We start from the raw sequence: 21,970 nt of genomic DNA on the forward strand, positions 1-21,970 counted from the left end.
CAATCAAAATGTAAATGAATTAAAACTGGATTGTGATTCTAATATTTACCAAAGTTTAAGTATGAACTCTAGCAATATGATACAATGTCACTTAAACTGGTCTCTGTAAGAAAAAGGCAAAGACGAGAAGCCGTGTTATTCTGTTATCTATATATAGACATTTTCTACCATTATAGTAAATGTGTACCTGTAGATGTTCTGTTTAACAATGCAGCTGTCATGGTACATTGAAATTTTGATGTGTAAACTTGAATACAAGCATCTAATACACTTTACCTTTTGGCTTAAAGGGACATTGTCAACTTGAATTATTTAAAATTGAAAAATGTATAAGATATTCAGTTTGTGATACAGCATCTTTTAAATAGAATACACTGAATTTATTATAAAAAACCATTAAAAATCCCTAAACTTTACAAATGTTTTTACCTCTCATGTTTGTAAATGTCTTCATCAAGAAAGAAACTGAATAACTGATTACACAAAAAGTATTATTAAATTCACAAAGAGAAACTGGAAAAATACTTTTAGTAAATTATTTTCATTACAGTAATCTTAGGTGTTACAAAAAAAAGGTACACAGTTTTCAGACAGAAATGAGGTAGTTGATAGTGTCCCCTTAACAATGTGACCTACTATTGTCAAGTAAAGAGAATTAGCTCTCTGCAGTGGTACTACAATTTTTCTATCTACTTTGGTAGGGAAACTTGGCCGAGGTCTTTGCTGAGCCGTCATGTGAATTCCCACAATTTGCATGAGTTAACCTACCGTGAATGTACACTCAATAATTTTATTACATACTTTATTCCTTGCATGGTTAATATACAATTGATTATTCTGTGACTTACTGGGTCAAATTAATCCCTAGAGTAAAGAAACCAAAAGAGTGAGTAAATGGATGTATTTGGCTCATTAGGGTTAGGTAAAGGAGAGTACTACGTGTAGCTCAGCAGTACTGTTTGTCCTGAAAGGAGACAGGGGAGTGTGGGGGAAAGGACAATCTTTCCAATCCCTGGTGTAGCTCTCCCCCATCCCCTCCCCCCACTGCAGCATTTATTGTTTGCTGGCATAATTACTCTGAAAAGCAAACTTTTGTTTTTCAATGCACTCAAAATACCTGGAGTAAACCTTCCCCAAGAAGAATACCTTGCACTCATCTATGAGAGTTTTATCTCCTGCAACCCAGGTCATCCCACAAATTACTCATTTCAAACACTGCTTAGAAGTGTTTTAATTTACCTTTTTAAGGGCTGACACTTCTTAGAAGTGCTTCCCCAATTATTAGTACCTACCATTCCCATACCACTGGAGAATCAGGAACATGTTATCATCTTTAACCTGACACTCAGGGTTCTAACACATGGGTATCATCTCATTCAGCTTCTCCTCAGACAAACTTCTACAAGAAAAAAGAAAGAAAAGGATAACAATTACTACATCTCACATATTATTAAACCAGTACAAAATATTTTCCACATGCTCTGCATTACAATTGTTGTGGTCCTATTGTACAATATATCCACAATAATTAATAATACTTAACTGCAATAGCAGAGTGACACCAAGATTGCGGGCATAAACACCTAAATTCTCTAACACTAGCAACTATCAATTTTTTTTCTATATTACATAGTATATAAATTCTACAGGTGCATTCAGACAAACATTCTTGTAACACGCATTGTACCAAATTTGTCCTTAGAATATAGTCACTGAGAATCACAATGGATTCTAAACTCAGAATTCTAGATTCAGAAGTGTTTTATGGACCTGGCTCAGTGACCTATTTGCTGCACAGCACGCTACCAAGAGCCAAATATGAATTTGACACAAACTTAGTCTTTGGCTTTCCTACATCAGAAGTTCCTTCTGGTCACGTCTGGACCAGGGGTTTTATCTACATCCCTGGGGCATGGTGTAGAAGATGCAGGGATTCATCAGCAGCTAGAAATGAAGCCTGAAGAGAGTCCAGCAGAAGCACCAGTATAGCACACTGCATGGGTCAGAAATGTTCTTGAGAAAAAGGGGCTGAGATAAGAGAGATGAAATTTTAGGAAGGCTTTGTGCTAAAGTCCCATCCCTCCACAAAATCCTATGCTCTCCTGAATCCACCTTGTTGGGTAGCTACAAAGTTGGATGGCTGAGCAGAGCTAGATTTACAAAGCATTAGAAGTTAAACTTCTGGACTCTATCAAAGACTTCATAGCCAAAGTTTAACTGATTTTTTTATATCAGTTTATAAAATCCGGGTAATTTTTTCCAGGTTTTCCTCTGCACCACCTGTTCCCAAAACCAAATGCTGTCAATATCAATTCTTCTTAGCAACTCCCCAAATACACATACATGGCCAACAATCCAGCACACTAAAGGAACCCTACGATAATAAAACTAGTATGCACAGGGAATGGAGGAAAACATTCAGAAGGGTAAAGTTCCAGTTCATTATGGAAGAATCATATACCTTTCTTTAAATTCTAATCTTTCTATGCTGGTAGGTTGCTTGAAACTTACTACAGAATTTAATGGAGAATTATATTACTACTATAGGATTCTTTAGGGAAAAAATATACAGAAAGGATATTATTTTCTATTAAATTCTATAGGTTTTTTCCTCAGTAATGTCTACAGAACCATATTGGCTTAATTCTAATTAAATTCTGTAGGACTCTCCCTTAAGACGTTTTAATCTTCCTAGAGATTGTTATAAAGGAGAAGTATGAGAGACTACAATGAATATTTTGTTTATATGTAATTTGAGTGATATGTTTCATTTTGTCTTCTTTCGCTTCTTAATGCGACAAGTCAATTAATACATTTTAACTCAAACTTAAAAAAACCCAGACAATTAATATCTTAACTATTGGAACCCCAAACCCTGCTGAATGCTTTCCCATTCCAAAACCTTTGGGGAAAAAAAGACCCTGATTCAGTGTGTACTTAATTTTAAGCATGGGAACAGTCCGGTTGACCTCAATGGGACTACTCCTGTGACTAAAGTCAGTAGAGTGCTTACGTGCTGTGCTGAACTGGGCCTATATAAAGCAACGCAACAGCAGAGTACTACAGGCTAAACAAGCCCACACCTGCAGGGCTCTCTCACATGAATAGTCCCATTATCTTCAATGGAACAATTGGAGTGAGTGAGGGCTGCAGAATTTGGCCCCTAATACCAATGTCATAAGATTATTGAAATATATTCAGACCCCACACCACTTACCAAAGTTGATGCCAAGTCCGCTGTCTGCCTTTTCTCATCCAAGTATAATCAGGGCTGGTTTTACCCTCTTGATATGGTGCAATCCTGAATTAGCCTTGACTGCTGCTTTTGTTTTTTGCCCCAATATCCCTCTGACATTCTATCTCCTCTTCTGTCTTAACATCTGGGTATTGTTTGGTGTACAGGCTTGACATATGTAAACAGAGACTAACAGGCAAAGCATCACAACCAGTAACTCTAATTTCAGCATTTGCAAAAAGTTATATGCATGTTACTGAAAAAAGATATTGTGATATGTTGGAAAGTCTTCGGAGACTAACATGAGGAGAATATAAAATTAACACAGTGCAGTAAATTCGGGGTAAGACTTGTGGCTATAGCACAAGTGTAAAGATAGAAGGAAAATGCTGGAGGAGTAGCAACTTAATATTGTTAGCAGCTGCAAGTACCTGCCACATTTATCCACTATATTTCAATCAAGCAGAAAGCGAGCTCTTATTTAACTGTAATGAGACATTAAAATGGGTGTTAATAGCACTACTATAGTTAAAGTTGTAAACTTTATCTGTTATAAACCAAAGATTTCGATCAATCACAATTTTCCAAATTTTGAGCACAAGTGCCTTTGTGTGGTTTGGGGAAACTAGTATTATAAGTGTTCGATCATATTCAACAGGCATCTGATAAGGTTTGATCAATCAAACGAAAAGCCCAACCCTCTTTGTGAAATCATTATGCTATTTTTCTGCCCAGCCTGATCTGAACAGTGAATGATTGTAAAAGTCTCACTAAAACACAGAGCAAAATTCTTTCCTACCCACCCCAAACAAAGACAAATCTGTCACATCAGGAACAGGAAATAAATAAATGTAATGAAAATGCTGTAAGAGATCCTCTGCCTTTTTCAGGGCTGCCATTTCTGGAGCATTGGACAATATTTTAGATGAGAAAAATAAGTTTCTCTGTTCTATTTTGATGATGATCATCACAATGTAAAAAGAATTGTTGCTGCCCTGTTAATCCAATGTTGTAGAAAACTATCTCCAACAAAACAATAGCAGCAGCAAAGGGGAAAAATTCACTCTTCCCCTTCCCCAGTGGTTCTCAATTTATGGTTTGCAAGTGCTTTCAGGTGTTCTGTGGAGCTGCTTCTGTCACAGTGGTGAAGTACATGATGTTTGCAGCTATTATTAGCCCAGCCTATGACTCTTAAAAGTTTCCAAAGGCTTGATTGATAAATCGAACTCCAAAAATCCTAGCTGCTTTGTGCTCCTCATATGGCTACTTTATATCTTTATTGGTGGGTTTTTTTAAATGTAAATTGAAACTATGGTCAAACTGGTGAATGAAATTAATCAATTTGGAAAGACGGAAGCAAACGGCAAAGTGGGTAGGACAAGGGGTACTAAATGCAGTGAGGGGAGATTCACTCCCAATACCTGTATTGTCCTAAACATAGAGAGAAGAAAAAATACAATACACACAGAAAATGGGGATGGAAGGTAGCCAAACAACTTTGCCTATCTTAATATTTATTTCTGAACCATAATCAGTAGGAAAGGTTCAGACTCAGGATTTGGAGGTTGAGAGCAAAAAAGTGTACGGTTTAGGGTTGTGTGTATTCATTGATTAAATTTGGTATTTTTTTAAAATCCATTAATAGAACCATAGAAATAAATGGCTATGTAATAAAACTAACTATATGTCCAACAAGAGTGGTTTCCAGCAACAGCTGTAACTATCAAGGCCCTGCTTCTTCTAATACTCATAACCTTAAGCTAAACTGAACTCTTAGGTGCAGCCTCTAAGTTCTGTTTTACTTGGATGCAAATCCTTTCCCCTAGCAAAACTAGAAAAATATTCTTCAGGTATGTAGAAATTCCAGGAGGTCTTCTGGCATGGCATGGATATTGGTGTAATTTAAAAACACACAACCACGTAATAGGATTTTTGTAACAATATGCGTAGTATGTCCTGGAGGAATAATACAAATTGCTGTTTTGGAAGCACTTTAGATATATTGTTAATATTTTAACACATATGACATTTTTTGGAATAAAGTTGCAAACTATAGTCAGTGATTTCAGTTTAGTCATTTATTGTATTATCAATATGGGCTTTTCCAATGAATGAATTTATTCAATTATGGTACCAATATATATTTGCACAGAAATTCACCATTGTTCATTCTTACTTTGTATCTAATTTGCTGTATTTAATTACTTTCCTATACAGCAGTAATATAGATGTAAGGAAAATATTTAGAAAAAATAGAGAGAACTGCTTAAGTAATTATGAAAGGAAATGATTCATTCTTATTCAGAACCAAGCTTTGTATAAGACGAAGTCTCGGATTTCTTATTCCAGCAAGACTCCCATTGAGGCCAATGAGAACTTTACTGGAGTGAGAACTTCAGAACCAGGCCCATTTCCCATCATTTAAAGGGACTGATTTGAGATGATACAGATATAATTCTCTCTCCTCACAATTTTGCTCTTATATTTGTATGGCAACATTCTTCCATTTTTCCTGGTCCATTCTAATTATCTCTAATAAAGAGAATGACTGTCAATACAAACAGGATCTGTTGCTTTTCCAAATATGAATGGCAAAAGCTGACTTATTTTCTTTTTAAAACACACCATGTGCCTGCTCCTGTTCCTAGTGTCAAAACTCCCACTAAAGGAGCAAAGAATCCTGTGGCACCTTATAGACTAACAGACGTTTTGGAGCATGAGCTTTCGTGGGTGAATACCCACTTCGTCAGATTGCATCTGACGAAGTGGGTATTCACCCACGAAAGCTCATGCTCCAAAACGTCTGTTAGTCTATAAGGTGCCACAGGATTCTTTGCTGCTTTTACAGATCCAGACTAACACAGCTACCCCTCTGATACAAAACTCCCACTGACATCAGTGGGAGCAGGACTGGGCCCTGCATCCAAATCAATTGTGTTTCACCATGCATTATACATACCTCTGAAAAGAACACAGACAGGATGACTAGGCTGATCCAGTGAATAATTCCTGCAAACTGTGATGCACTTGAAACTGTAATTAACACAATATAATGAAGCATAATTTTAGCACCAGGTAGCAATTTATATATAATGGTGACTAGTACCATTGCCACTTACATTTAAAGAGAAGCATTTCATCTGAAACACTATAATGAAAACATAAAAAAGATTCTGGACACAATGGGACATGGAGCTTTACCCTCTTAAGTTGCTCATTCAAATCAATTCAGGTCAGTAGTGACCATAAAGTTGTTATCTGATGGCTGTTCAGTGCCTTATGTAAAATCAGTAGGTGATCTCACTCATTATTCCCAGGTGACACAGTTCACAGCTGCCAACACCACTGAAACCTACCCTAACTGGAAGTCTCAGGAGAGAGGCTGAGGAATGAATGGGTTCGTCCCCGTTTTCTGTTTTGAAAGTGGGTCACCTTTGTGGTAAGCCACCTGCAGATAGGAGGCTGCAAGTCACTCCAGTAGTGAAACATGCAGTTGGAGCCTCTGAAAAACAAAGCTAGGAGTTGGAATAGGCAGTGTGGGACTAGGCTACTCCAAGACAATCTGAGAAAGGAAAAAATACTCCGTAGGAAGGGGCTTTTGTGCCACTCTTCTCTCAGCCAGTTCTTCTTGGTGACTGTGGAGACTCTCCATTCCCTTTCTCTAGTAGTGGCTTTGGAGGCAGTGGGTATCTTGAACCCTGGTCCATTGGGCTCTTAGGTGCTAATAAGTTCCAACTCACCAACCAGTGATCTGCTAATTGCTGTCAGAATAGAAGCTGAACTCTAACAGAAGACTCCTATCCTGGGATCTAATTGGTGGAATGCTCGGGGTCCTGACTGGTCCTCAGTTTCTATTTAAACGAATTGCAGGAACAGGAAATTGTCCATGCAACTGGGTTTCCCTTGCTTAGGACTGCATCTTCTGCAATACCAGCTCCTACTGCCTGATCTCCTGGTAACCTGACCCTGCCTCCTGACTCCCAGTTTGCCCTCTGACCTCCTGGTGTCTGACTCAGCCTGACTTCTGTTCTGACGACTAGGTCAGACCACCCACGTCCTGGTTGGGGCAGTGGGCTGCTTGGGATGGAGATGAATCACAATTCTATCAAAAGATGTCAGCCCAGTTTGAAGCCTTGTAGGAAAAAAGGAACACAGGAATGACAATGCAGGTCAGATTCTGCATCTGTCCTATGTGCAGAGCTGCTACAGAATCAAATCTTTGGTGCGCAATATCCTGTATTGTCATTGTTCCAGGATATAAGGGCACAAGTCCCATTGGCTTTACTAGGAGATGAGACTAAATTCTGTGCAACTAAAAACTTAATAGTAAAATTCTATAAACTAACAAAAAGAATTATTCATTATTTCTTTAAATTTTTTTTTAATATTTTAATTTATTCTGGAAGACCAATAATTGTTTTGAACAAGTTTTTCAAGAACAGATGCATAAACTTAGATTCTTTTATCCATATTAGGCTCCTAAGTAAATGGCCTGATTTTCAGAAGTGATCGCTTATTCAGTGTCTAGCTATGGAACATATTGGCCACAGCTTTCACAGAAGAACAAGGCATCAAGACCCTGCCCCACTCACAGTTGGTGTGATTCTACAATACCAAAATGGACACCTGCATTGAGACCAGTATTAGAAATACCTTGAAGAACTAATGTATCTTTTAACAATATTTGATCCCTGCACATGAATCCAATTGAGGTGGATTAGAAAAATGTGAAATATCATCTGACATCAAACTACCTAATAAAGATGAATTGCTAGCAGGAGAATACACATACTATGAACACATTTAACTCTAAACTGTATTAACAAATGTACAGAACCTATTGATAAAATGCTGTAAGTGGAGATTCAAAATAAAGAAAAATGTATTACAGGAATCACACCATTTCAAACAATATGTTTCAGTAAGCATATAGCTGTCAAACTGCCAAGTTTGTCTTTGTGTTACCCCACTGAGGACCACTGTATTACCATGTCAGAAAGATTCAGGCCTGGGCTGTCTATAAAGGGTTAATGTACCTTTGAGACATGGAGGACTTTCTGGACATGTTAAGCTGCAAGGCTATCTGCACATGGTGGGTGTCAACGATGAGGAGAGCTTTGTTCACATAGCAAAGCAGAACACTGAAAGGACATGTTCAGTACATGTATCCAAGTTCATATTCCTGCAGTCTCATAGGAAAATGCACAAGAGACAAGAAATTCTCCCCCCAAACCCTGTGTGCTGCCTAGGCCCTAGGAACTTGTCTACAAAGGATCAAAACTGCTTGAGAAGACAGGCTGAGTTACTGCATAACGGAAAAGTGTTTTGGACATCTTTGTGTGCATGAAGATGTCACGTTGTAGCAGAATAATGGGAGGGGAGGGGGATTAGGATTCAAGGAATAACATCAATTTAGTTGCCACTGATATTCCTTAAGATATGGTAATAGAGGTGTGACAAAGTTTCTCCTCTACCTTGGTGGGTCCAGCGCTTATCAGCAGATTTGCTCACCTCAGTGATCTTCCCCACAGTCTGGGTCAATACCTTCTATGTCTGATCAGGAGTTGGGAGGGAACCCGGGCCCACCCTCTACTCCAGGTTCCAGCCCAGGGCCCTGTGGATTGCAGCTGTCTATAGTGCCTCCTGTAACAGCTGCATGACAACTACAACTCCCTGGGCTACTTCCCTATGGCCTCCTCCAAACACCTTCTTTATCCTCACCACAGGACCTTCCTCCTGGTGTCTGATAACGCTTGTACTCCTCAGTCTTCCAGCAGCACACCCTCCCACTCTCAGCTCCTCACACACACTTTCTCTCCTCTAGCTCCCCCTCACCTGACTGGAGTAAGCTCCATTTTAAACCCAGGTGCCTTGATTAGCCTGTCTTGATTGGCTGCAGGTGTTCTAATCAGTCTGTCTGCCTTAATTGGTTCTAGCAGGCAGGGCGAGCTCTAGCAATTTCGCCGCCCCAAGCACTGCGGCACGCCGCGGGGGGCGCTGTGCCGCTCGCTGGTCCTGCGGCTCCAGTGGACCTCCCGCAGGCTTCCCTGCAGGGGGGGGGGGTCCGCTGGTCCCATGGCTCTGGTGGACCTCCCGCAGGCGTGCCTGTGGATGCTCCACCGGAGCCGTGGGACCAGCAGACCCTCCGCAGGCATGCCTGTGGGAGGTCCATCGGAGCCGCCTGCTGCCCTCCCGGGAACCGGCAGAGCGCCCCGCGCGGCGTGCCGCCCCAAGCACGCGCTTGGCGTGCTGTGGCCTGGAGCCGGCCCTGCTAGCAGGTTCCTGATTACTCTAGTGCAGCCCTGCTCTGGTCACTCAGGGAACAGAAGACTACTCATCCAGTGACCAGTATATTTGCCCTGTACCAGACTCCTGCACCCCACTGGTTTGGGTCTGTCACAGGGGTCAGCAGAAATTGCCACGTATGGTATCACTGAATTTGAGCAGATACACAATTACTGATTAATAAAAAAGAAATCAGCAAACAATACTTTAGACAATTTCACCAACATGCTGCTTAAACAATAGGGCAAGGCTGGGAAATGGGGGGAAATCCATTTGTGGGGAGGCATTCTAATAGCAATCCATTGACATGCAGGCCTCCATCTGCCCCCTAGTGTGCAAGCAAGGTATAACATATGGGAATTTGGGGTGGGGAGAAATGGATTTCTCATGCTGCAATATGTGCAACAAAGACTGCTGGATATACTGCAGGATAGTGACACAATTAAAGTGCCTGCGTGGCATCAACAGTTTCAAATAACCTTCCAGGCAAGAAGTTCCTGAACAAGAGCTGAATCAATGTCCCATAAACCGAGTTGACATTCCGCCACTCTCAATTGCCTTCTCTTCCTTAAAGACATTCCAACTGAACATACAGACTTCCTCACGCTGAACTGTAGAAACGACATGATTGTTTCAGAAACAATATGAGAACACTACATTGTCCAAACTCTAGTGGGACAGAGTCACAGGCTACTATTTGTGTGAATCTGGCTTGTTGTAGAAGCGCAGCCTTACCTCTGAATTTCTTACGTTTGTAAACTTTTAAAAAAAATTAACATTCTTAAAGAAAAGAAGAAAAATCAAACAAACAAAAAAACTAGACAAAGGCTATGACTTGACGACTTCTTTTTTTGTTTTTGTTTTTTTGGATAGGTTTTCAGTACCTGCAGCTCCCACTGAACTCAAAAGGGAGATGGGGTGCTGGAACAATTTTTTATAGTGGCAGTGTTGAGAGCCATTGAACTAAACTGTAAACCCTGTATATAACTGAAACCACTTCAAGCCAGGGGGTGCAGCCGTAGCCTCAGCACCCCTAGTTCCAGTACCTATGAAGGGAGCTGTAGAAATTCAGCACCTCTAAAAATCATTAAAAATCATTTTCAAACATGCTGCAATTCTCTTCTGGGCTGTCATACTGTTGTTTTAACACTGTGAAATGATAAAACCCTTACAACAAATAAGGCCAAACAAATTCCCACTAAGGCATGGTTTCATCTTTATATTCATTTTCATTGTACGGCTATACAAGTACTTACACAGGCCCAGATCCAGTAAGTAAATACACACAGGTGGATTCTTGCACCTGTGTGAAGGCCCACTGATTTCAATAGGACTTAATGCAGGTATGCAAATGTGCCTATATGTATCCAATTGCAGGAAAAGGGCAGTAGTAAGTCACTCCCACCACTATAGGAAGTGGTTTGGCAAAGAGATGGAGGTGCATGGTCTAGAGATGAAGAGGAGCCAAAAACTAAAGAATTCTAATCATGGCTCTGCTAATGAACCCCTTCTCTCAGACCCTGGACAAGTGACTTAATCTACCTTCATTTTTCCATCCACAAAATATGGATAACAATACTTCCGTACATTATTGGGGTAATAAGAGATTATTTAGTTAATGTACATAGAGTCTGTCATATAAAATATCTTCATGCTAAATTCACTCAAGGTCTATTAATTTCTCATTTGCATAATCTGCACTTTTGTAGATACAATTTCCGTTGATGACAACAAGGAGTTGTGCCCACTGAACAAGTGCAGAGCGCAACTGAAATCGGCACTAAGAATCTGAGAGGAGAATTTTGCCCTGGGATTTTAGCAATCATAGAAGCCTGATTTTTTGCACAATATTTTGCACATGTAATTCAAAACCATTAAAAACACAGATTTCCTTGGTGACTGCAGTCTATAATGTGGATTAATGGCTTTTATTAGAAACAAAATTGGCAGTGATGTACCATAGCAAATCCTTAATACACTTGTATACGTTGCTTTCATATACTACAGGGAATCATTATATGCTACAATTACATTTTTATAAAACATAATTGCACACTAATGGCTTTTGAAAGATTAAGTAAAAAATACAGTCTTCATTTCACAAAACTATAGTATTTATGTAAACTCCTCCCATATATTCCATAAGTGGTTAAAGAAAAAAACTGAAGGAATTTAATGTAACAAAAGCTACACGAAATAATGAGAAGCATGGTGTGTTGATGGTTTAGTGTCAATGCAATGCATTGCCATGCAGCAGTCTGTTACGCCCAGGGCCAGCAAGAGTGGAAAGTAGTGCAGAGACAAAATGGTCAGCCTAGTACCATCTGTTTGCCTGTCACAAACCTCTCTGGCTGATGTGTAGGGTAGATGTTGGTGGGCTCTGAAGAATGTAATATGCAGCACTCCTCAGAGAGAAGTATTGATGGGGGAGCAAATGGTAAAGAATGCAGGCGATCCCTCCAAAATAGTGTTAAAAGTCTAAGACAAACCCACACAAGCAAATAAATCCAATGTTTAGGATTCAACCATTAGCTTTACTAGCAGTGTTAACTTCAGCATATGCACCTCACCTATCAAAGTGTCATCACTGAATTTGTCTGTGATCCTCTCTTAGTTCAGCTCTAAAGATTGAATCCCATAACCGATAACCCCCAATACTTAGAAGACTGCATTTTGGAGCCACCTCCTGACTTCCCTGTACACAGAGGAGTTGGGTTAGCAAGGACGGCAGAGCCTCACAAATAGCTGATGGGGTTGTCTGAGGCTGGAAGGGGTGTTTTCATAGAAGTGTTTGAGGTGTGCATATGGAGAGGTATAAGGGGACCAGATCAAATACAAGCAGGATGCAGGAGAAGGCCGAGTCAGCATTCTTTTTTACAGGGTCTATAAAACAAAATAACAACTCAGGCTGCTCTAGTGGCTCCCTTAATATTACCTTTACAGTCGGGGTTCTCAACCTTTTTCTTTCTGAGGCCCCCCTCAGACATGTTATAAAAACTCCATGGCCCACCTGTGCCACAATAACTGGTTTCTGCCAGGACTGGCATTAAAGGATAGCAAGCTGAGCAATTGCCCAGGGTCGCATGCAACCGTAAAGCTAAGTTGCTCAGGCTTCTGCATCAGCCCCAGGTGGTGGGGCTCAAGGCCCCATGCTTCAGCCCCATGCAGTGGGACTTTGGCTTTCTGCCCTGGGCCCCAGCAAGTCTAACACTGTTTCTGCTTGGTGGAGCCCCGGAAACCTGCTCCCCGTCCGCCAGGGGCTCTGGACCCTTGGTTGAAAATCACTGCTTTACAGCACTCCATTATACTGCATAAACTGGGATGAAATCCTGAGACCATTGAAGTCAAATAGCAGAGCTCAAGAATTTCACCCTAGAGTTCCTTAATCTCCAGTAGTACATTTTTTTGCCATTGTGGATGTATTTAAACCCCTTACAGTTATTTCTATAAATTTCTACATAATTTATTTTTTAAAGGGCACCTATAATATTTAGCACAGGAAAACTTGTTGCTGGTGCTTACATTCAGATGAGTTTTGTGTGACTGAGCGAAAAAGAATGGAGGGAGAGAACAGTGAAAGAACAGCTCAACCAGAAAGCAAAGCAACACAATTAAAAATTGCCTGTACCATGGAACCTGTGTAGAGTGAACCTGGATATAACAAAACTTCACTAGTGTTGTTGTTATTTGTCTTACAATATGTCAGTGAAGTAGAAGAAAAGTCTTAATTGTTTCACTGCATTGCCAGATGCAAACTGGAATTTCAGTTCCAACAAATCTCTGTTTATAGGGACAAATCACTGAAAGAGAGAGCACCAACTGCACCAACAAAATCCATGCACACCTATTTGCATAAGTACATGTGAATGGACAACTGGGTAATTATCACAGAAGTGCCCTTTTGACTGCACAAATGCCCTGTTTTCTGGTGTATGCAAATTGGAGAAGGTTATCATAATGGGACTGTGCAGTTTTTGCAGGTAAACAAGGTATGGGCACATTTTTGCAGGTGAATTCTACCTGCATCCTCTGAAAATCTGTTCCATAACAAATTTGCTTTGTGGGGAAGGGGGATGGGGAGGATTTCACTATACCATGGTTCCACTGTATTAAAAGTACAGTAAAGGTCATTATTTAATTTTTAAACTACTTACATGATCAACCCCCCTCCCCCAAGCAAGTTAAATTTAAACATCATTTATCTTAGATCAAATTTTTTTAAAAAGCCTGCTACTCACACTGGAGAAGCTTTATATCTATTAGGAGTTCCAGAGTCAGGAGAATCACCACCAACACTACACAGGCTACCAGGAAACTGTTGAGACTTGCACTGAGCAAAAATACCTGCCACACAGCTGCTCGTCTCCCACAGCACGGCTTTAGCCAGTTAGATCTAAGGAAATAAAACAAAGGGGGCAGGGAGGGCAGAAGAGAGAAAGAGAGAGAGAAAGGAAGAGAGGGTAAAGAGTAATGGACTCTAAATGAGAGAAGTTCTGCTAGAATAGATGTGACCATCAGTAAAGTTAAAAGATTTTACAAATCCTATTTACTTTTATTAATTTCTGTGTTAAATGCAGCCTCTCTTATCTAATTTTCTGAATTAATATAGAGTTGGATGCTAGTTACATATATTGACTGAAATGACCTGAATGTAATGGGCATCCTTAATTACACCTGTACTGTGGAGGAAGTTCTTCCTTGTCTAGAGGACTCAACAAGACCCTCTATTCTAGTCACATTTTTATACCAGGCCCATCACCATTGTATCTGAGTGCTTTTAAACAATGCATTAAGCAATATGACTAACATCTGTCATGTGTGGTTCCTTCCTCACTCCCCAAGAAGAAAAAAATTCGTGTATGTTTGTTTTGATGTGTGTGCTATATGCTTTTATTTGTGAAGGCCAAGGCAAAGACTCATTCTTTGTAGTTAGACTGGAAAGTGATGAAGTTGGTGGTAGTTCCTCTGGCAGTGAGTATTATGGTCTTCGACCACTACACCACTTAATCTTTGCGATGACTTGGGAAGGAAAGTTGCCAAAGCAGGCATGCCGTCGTGCTTCAGCCTACCCTGTGCACCAGAGCCAGTGCCTATGATGTTACAAAAGGCGGCAGTGGATGCTTGAAGAAGGGAAGGGTGACAAGATCAGTGATCAAGTGGATGCAGTGGAGGCATAATTCATATGGGAGTCAAACACCTGAAAAAAACCCCTACCACATCAACATCACATAGCCTTCCCTGATGTATCCATACGCCACACCTTCAAAAATGAGACACGGGGAGGTCTCAATGCTACGTAAGCATCACTCAGGGACTTAGGCCATGGCTACACTGGCGCTTTACAGCGTTGCAACTTTCTCGCTCAGAGGTGTAAAAAAAACACCCCCCTGAGCGCTGCAAGATAAACCCCATGAGGATGTGGAGTATGTGCAGCGCTGGAAGACCTCTCTCCCAGCGCTAGCGCTGCGACTACACTCACACTTCAAAGTGCTCCCGCGGCAGCGCTTTGAAGTTTCGAGTGTAGCTCTCAGGAGTCTCTTCAGAACAGAGCATTTTAGTGAAATGTTCCTTCCCCCATTGGATTGATTAACTAATCCTAAAAGACCTCCTGTGCAGACACTTTAAACTTCAAAGATCTGGCAAGGTTTACAGTACATACATACAGTACACATCCTTAGTTCAAATGCATCAAGACTCTGGAGTAAACGTCTGAAATCACCAGATACTGCTTCTCTGTCTCAAACAAGCTGACCGAAAAAATGTGAAACAAAACACTACTATATGAACTGTAAAAGACTGGGAGTTCTAGATTTTTAAACTATTATTAAAACAAAAAAACTAAAACACCAAAAAGAGAGGGGGAAAAAAAGAAAAATTTAAGGCACACAGGTGGTTGGGAAATAGGGGTGCTGCTAACCTTCTGCCCAGTTTTAAGGTGAGATTGTGACAGGCTCCTAAAGGAGTTGCATTCAGTACTACTCTGCTGGTGGCTCAAACACAAGGCCTCTGGGAAGAAATAGGGTTTTGAGGCAAAACAAGGGGGAAAATCCTCCCAGTAGTCTGGGGCACACAGAAAAATTGCAATTTGGTCACCAGAGAAAAAAGTATCTCATAGACAGAAGCTGATGTACTCCCTTATCTTCTAGATCTCAGTTCAGTGCTCAAAACTGATCCCAGACGTGAAGAAGAGCTCAAAAGCGTGTCTGTCTCACCAACAGAAGTTGGTCCAATAAAATATATTATCTCACTCACTGTCTCTCTAATATCCTCGGACCAATGTAGCTACAACAACACTGCAAACTTCCGCGCTAGTTCGGTCTATAGAACTTGGCTTTGAAAGCACTCCCAATGCCACAAGCTATAAGGAACATCACTGAAAAGTGAAGCAAAAGTTGTTCTTTTTCAGAATTTTTGCTGTTTTTGTGGGAAAATTGAAAAAATAAAAATACTCTGACGTTCTTCTATCCAAGGATCTTATACTGCTTCACAAACATAAATAAGCTAAGCCTCACTCTCAAGTCCCTGGCAAGTCAGCTTAATACATTTGTTCCCTTTTAATAGGCAGGAAAATAGAGGCACACAGAGAGCTGTGGCACAGCAGGGAACAGAACCTCTAACTCCTGCTTCCTGTTTACATATTTTAACCACTATTCTTCTTTTCAATACTTAAGTGCTAATCTTCCAAAGAGGCTGGGGACAGGTCTTTATGTGGACTGAGACCTTTTGCCATTAGATTTTTTGGTAGGGTTTTTTTAAAGATCAATTTCAGACCAGGTTAATTCTTCATTATGGCTGTTATTTTAGTTTTGAATAATTTTCTGATCACTCTCCTGGTGGTTATATTTTTATTTACAATAATGAATAACCTTATTTATTTTCTTAATGCTTCTCTCTTGTTCTTATATCTTTTTTCTCTTCTATTTCACCAATACATAGCTCTTCCTTTTCCATAGCGTAACTCTTTTCTTTTCCCTTTTTCCTATTCTCAATGTGATCAGTAGATGGCCTAGCTACATACTTTAAAAATCTCAATATTCTCAAGACTTCTAAGGACACTGAACATACATACGCTTAAGTAGATTGCATTACTTAGCATATACTACACACTGGCACTATAATGATTAACATTATTTAATCGTTTAAGTTAGTAACTACTTAAAGAACTGATAATGCATGAAAAATAAAGTTAGCCTCCCTAGCTCTGCACTGGCAGTCTATGCAGGTAGCAATTTTTCATTCTGTACAAAAACCATGCAACAAAAGTATCGGATTACAGTTTGGAAAGCATTGTTCTTAAAGGTGAACTGCAAAGCATTAGAATGCTTAGGATTCTTTATAATTAACACACTATGAATCTTTATCTCAAAATTACAAATACATTTTAAAATTAAAAACTGGAAAACTACTTGCTCTTTCACTTATTTACAAGGTGCACTCATGTATAATCTGTCATCTGAGGATTTAAAGGAATTTTACACCATTAGTTGTCATTCTCACTTCATATATACAGAAAATTATGCAGAGAGGTTCAGCTATTTGCCCAAACTCACACAGCAAGTCATCTGCTCTGACCACTAGACACAGGCATAGCAAGCCTGGGGTGAGGAGCCTGCATTTCCACCACAATATCTGAAGACATCGCAAACTCTGAAATCCAAAGTAAGGGGGGAAATGGAACTTTGAACTCAGGACTAGGCATGTGCGTGATAATGGGACAGTTTTCCTAACATTTTATTTTAAATGTGAATTATTTTTAACACTTAGCCTCACAACACCCATATGAGGTAAAACAAATTAATGTTCGTAAAGCATATTGGAATCTTTTCATGGTAGTCAATATACAAGTGCACAGTTTTATTATGGGGCATTTGAAATCTATATGGTTAGAAATTATCAGGAATTTTTAAAAAAGACACTTTCAATATGGCTTTTCACAAAGCCAATCTATTACTAGCATAGTTTAAAGCACTAATACACAGGTTTTAAAAAAAGATGTTCAACACTGAACAAAACTGGGAAAAAAATTACCACATTTCTTTGGTAATGAGCAATCATAATCACTCCATTCAAGCTACTAACATTTGTCACTGTTTCTGTTTACTTGTGTTGCAAAACAAACCAACCAGCCAAATGTTCATGGCATAGTAACCAGCCTTTTTGACTAATTAGTAAACATTCACCTTCCTCATAATGATTTGCAGGCTAAAATTGGGCAACAGGTTATATCTAGGGATGGACACAAATGCAGATTAGCAATTAGCCAACAGAAGGCAAGACTCGACCAGGAAGTGATAGTTAGATTAGAAAGTGATGAAGCAAATATGGGTAGCAGCTTAGACCTGGCTGAGGGAAACAAGGCAGCAGAGTCTGGCTGGAGCTTGCAAGTAGCACCTCGAAGATCTGAGAAACTCTGAGAGACACGTACAGCCTTGTACCCTCCAAATGGATTGCTCCTTAGAGGCATAGCTAAGAATAACTTTATGAATTATTTCTTTAAATAAGTTTTAATACTGAGGGGATTTGCAACCTTTCTTTTCTGACAGCTCCGTTATAAAGTTTCCTCCTTTAGTATTACAGGTGTGCGAGTGTTCAAATGGGAACCTATCAAAAGGATAAGGCATGTGAAGAACCAACTGCACTTGCTTCCGAGCTTGTACCAGACGACTGTGCACACTACCAAGTATTCCAGTTGCACTCACATTGGCCTTTTCCCTGAAATTCCCACCATTACTACCACTGCTGCAGCTCCACTAGTGTAATTACTAGCTACGCACAACAGGTCTACATGGCATCTTGGTTAAGATATGGGCAGTCACTGCATTACCTGTATTAGTGCTTCCAGTGGTTTAGCTATACCAGCGGGAGTACTGGTGGGAAACATTAGGGAGAAAGGCTAATGTAGATCAGGTTGAAAGGGTCCTCTGCACAATGACACAAACAGAAACAACCCACCAGAGGTAAGAGCGTTCACATGAAGATTTTGAATGATCTGTGTCAGAAAAGAATTAGAAAGACATTTCGAAATCACGGAACATGTTTGCAACATACTGACTGAGCAGTGCAACATTTTACATGTTCTGCAATAAAGAGCCAGTTATCACACAGAATTCAGAGTGCCAAATGCTCAAAGTGGAAAAGAGGGAGAACATTTTCTGCTGCAATGCAGGTCTTAGATTTGGACCAGAGCACACAGAGTAACAATGATGTAGTACTGCACAAGAGAACAAATCATCGTTACAGTCTCCTTCAGTGCATTTTGCTGTTCAGCTTTTGTTCCATCTTTCTGGCCCCAGTTCATGTCTGGCAGTTATGCATATGTTTAAAAAAAAACCAACCAAAAACCAACCAAACATCACTTTTGTAAATAGAGAGCTTGCTCACTGCATGATACAGTTCAGCCTTAAAAGCTCTCCACCTCATCTCCCTCCTTGGGGCTGAGGAATTCATCATGGATCAGTCTGATATCTTCATTGACCTCTATGAGTTGAACAGAGTAATTAAGAGGCGTGATGTAGAATAGTAAAAGCCCTTACAGTATCAAGTGGCAAACCAAGGAAGAAAGGCAGAAACTTAAACCCATTTTAGTTAATGCCCCTCTAAGTCTTGCAGCAAACAGTTAAAAATACTAGACAGAAATCAAAATAATAATTCAAAGATTTGGAAAAAAACAGAAATAATGAAGAAAATAGCACCATCTGATGCAAACATAGAAGCCAGACTAAACTGTCTGAAGAAGCAAAATTAGCACATTCTTGGTGTTTTACAAATAAAATAATAAGAAGAAATGAGATCACAAAAACCAAAGTGAAAATGAAGAGGCAATGTAAAATGCCAGAAAGAACAGAATGTTTAAACCTTTTACAAGACAACAGGAACGAGGATGAAAAATAAATCTAGAATAGGAATACTGAACATGTCAAGAAAACTAATAAAAATCAACAGCAACACAAAAATAATGAAGGAAAACACCCCACAACATTCCACGGTAGTAACAGAAGTAATTGGGTTGAAGCATTGTAGTGACATGCAGCACTGCACAGCTGCTGTGCAAAATCTTCCATGAAATGTCACTACTCTAGCTCTGATCTTGTAAAGACTTATGCACATGCTTAATATTTACATACATTAACACACACATGTAAAGTTATGCATGTGCATAAATCCTTGTAGGATTAGGGTCCAGTTATTTTTTCAATTAACACAATACTTGCAATCTTTTAAGTAATGTGCTGCTTTCTGTATGTCACAAACTTAACCAAAAGCTTTATAGATTCTAAAAAGATATGAAGAATGCTATGCAGAGATAGTTAATATGCAATTTTATATCTTGGGAAAAGAAAATATTCCTTTACCCCCAAATATCACTTCTTTATTACAAAGCAGAAATAACTAACAGAACTCTAAAAGCACAGAAATGTTCACAGTAACAGGAAGAGCTGGAGTTACCTTGCATGGCCCACCATAAGATAGAGAACAAGAAATCTGAAGAACTGTAGAAGAGGAATTCATTCAAGATAAGAGAAACATGAGGGACCTATTTTATACAACTACAGGTTATAGACTCATAGACTCTAGGACTGGAAGGGACCTCGAGAGGTCATCGAGTCCAGTCCCCTGCCCTCATGGCAGGACCAAATACTGTCTAGACCATCCCTAATAGACATTTATCTAACCTACTCTTAAATATCTCCAGAGATGGAGATTCCACAACTTCCCTAGGCAATCTATTCCAGTGTTTAACTATCCTGACAGTTAGGAACTTTTTTCTAATGTCCAACCTAAATCTCCCTTGCTGCAGTTTAAGCCCATTGCTTCTTGTTCTATCATTGGAGGCTAAGGTGAACAAGTTTTCTCCCTCCTCCTGATGACATCCTTTTAGATACCTGAAAACTGCTATCATGTCCCCTCTCAGTCTTCTCTTTTCCAAACTAAACAAACCCAATTCCTTCAGCCTTCCTTCATAGGTCATGTTCTCAAGACCTTTAATCATTCTTGTTGCTCTTCTCTGGGCCCTCTCCAATTTCTCCACATTTTTCTTGAAATGCGGTGCCCAGAACTGGACACAATACTCCAGTTGAGGCCTAACCAGCGCAGAGTAAAGCAGAAGAATGACTTCTCGTGTCTTGTTTACAACACACCTGTTAATGCATCCCAGAATCACGTTTGCTTTTTTTGCAACAGTATCACACTGTTGACTCATATTAAGCTTGTGGTCTACTATGACCCATAGATCTCTTTCTGCCATACTCCTTCCTAGACAGTCTCTTCCCATTCTGTATGTGTGAAAATGATTGTTCCTTCCTAAGTGGAGCACTTTGCATTTATCTTTATTGAACTTCATCCTGTTTACCTCGGACCATTTCTCCAATTTGTCCAGATCATTTTGAATTTTGACCCTGTCCTCCAAAGCAGTTGCAATCCCTCCCAGTTTGGTATCGTCCGCAAACTTAATAAGCGTACTTTCTATGCCAACATCTAAATCGTTGATGAAGATATTGAACAGAGCCGGTCCCAAACAGACCCCTGCAGAACCCCACTTGTTATACCTTTCCAGCAGGATTGGGAGCCATTAATAACTACTCTTTGAGTATGGTTATCCAGCCAGTTATGCACCCACCTTACAGTAGCCCCATCTAAATTGTACTTTCCTAGTTTATCTATAAGAATATCATGCGAGACCGTATCAAATGCCTTACTAAAGTCTAGGTATATCACATCCACCGCTTCTCCCTTATCCACAAGGCTCGTTATCCTATCAAAGAATGCTATCAGATTAGTTTGACATGATTTGTTCTTTACAAATCCATGCTGGCTATTCCCTATCACCTTACCACCTTCCAAGTGTTTGCAGATGATTTCTTTAATTACCTGCTCTATTATCTTCCCTGGCACAGAAGTTAAACTAACTGGTCTGTAGTTTCCTGGGTTGTTTTTATTTCCCTTTTTATAGATGGGCACTATATTTGCCCCCTTCCAGTCTTCTGGAATATTCCCCGTCTCCCATGATTTCCCAAAGATAATAGCTAGAGGCTCAGATACCTCCTCTATTAACTCCTTGAGTATTCTAGGATGCATTTCATCAGGCCCTGGTGACTTGCAGGCATCTAACTTTTCTAAGTGATTTTTTACTTGCTCTTTTTTTATTTTATCTTCTAAACCTACCCTCTTCCCGTAAGCATTCACTATATTAGACATTCCTTCAGACTTCTCAGTGAAGACCGAAACAAAGAAGTCATTAAGCATCTCTGCCATTTCCAAGTCTCCCGTTACTGTTTCCCCCTCCTCCCTGAGCAGTGGGCCTACCCTGTCCTTGGTCTTCCTCTTGCTTCTAATGTATTGATAAAAAGTCTTCTTGTTTCCCTTTATTCCCATAGCTAGTTTGAGCTCATTTTGTGCCTTTGCCTTTCTAATCTTGCCTCTGCATTCCTGTGTTATTTGCCTATATTCGTC

The 21,970-nt window shown here is 39.9% G+C and overlaps 1 protein-coding gene and 1 long non-coding RNA gene across 5 annotated transcripts in view; both read right to left on the bottom strand.

Moving 5' to 3' along the window:
* TMEM266 (transmembrane protein 266) overlaps nucleotides 1-21,970 on the bottom strand; it is a 127,298-nt gene that overhangs the window by 55,009 nt on the left and 50,319 nt on the right. For 2 of the 4 annotated variants that reach the window (XM_050967009.1, XM_050967010.1), the window contains 2 exons: nucleotides 13,759-13,913; nucleotides 6,195-6,268 (listed from right to left, as the gene is read on the bottom strand). In XM_050967009.1, coding sequence (XP_050822966.1) covers nucleotides 6,195-6,268; nucleotides 13,759-13,913 — 229 coding nt within the window. Of the gene's footprint in view, nucleotides 1-6,194; nucleotides 6,269-13,758; nucleotides 13,914-21,970 lie in introns of those variants that run through there. The other 2 variants (XM_050967012.1, XM_050967011.1) reach the window with 2 other exon arrangements.
* LOC127057903 (uncharacterized) lies at nucleotides 50-4,264 on the bottom strand. The gene is made up of 3 exons (XR_007776227.1): nucleotides 3,218-4,264; nucleotides 1,293-1,399; nucleotides 50-103 (listed from the first exon to the last, which is right to left on the bottom strand). It is a non-coding gene; the product is annotated as an uncharacterized LOC127057903 (long non-coding RNA).

The sequence above is a fragment of the Gopherus flavomarginatus genome, chromosome 9 (assembly GCF_025201925.1).
Source record: "Gopherus flavomarginatus isolate rGopFla2 chromosome 9, rGopFla2.mat.asm, whole genome shotgun sequence".
Taxonomy (NCBI): domain Eukaryota; kingdom Metazoa; phylum Chordata; order Testudines; family Testudinidae; genus Gopherus; species Gopherus flavomarginatus.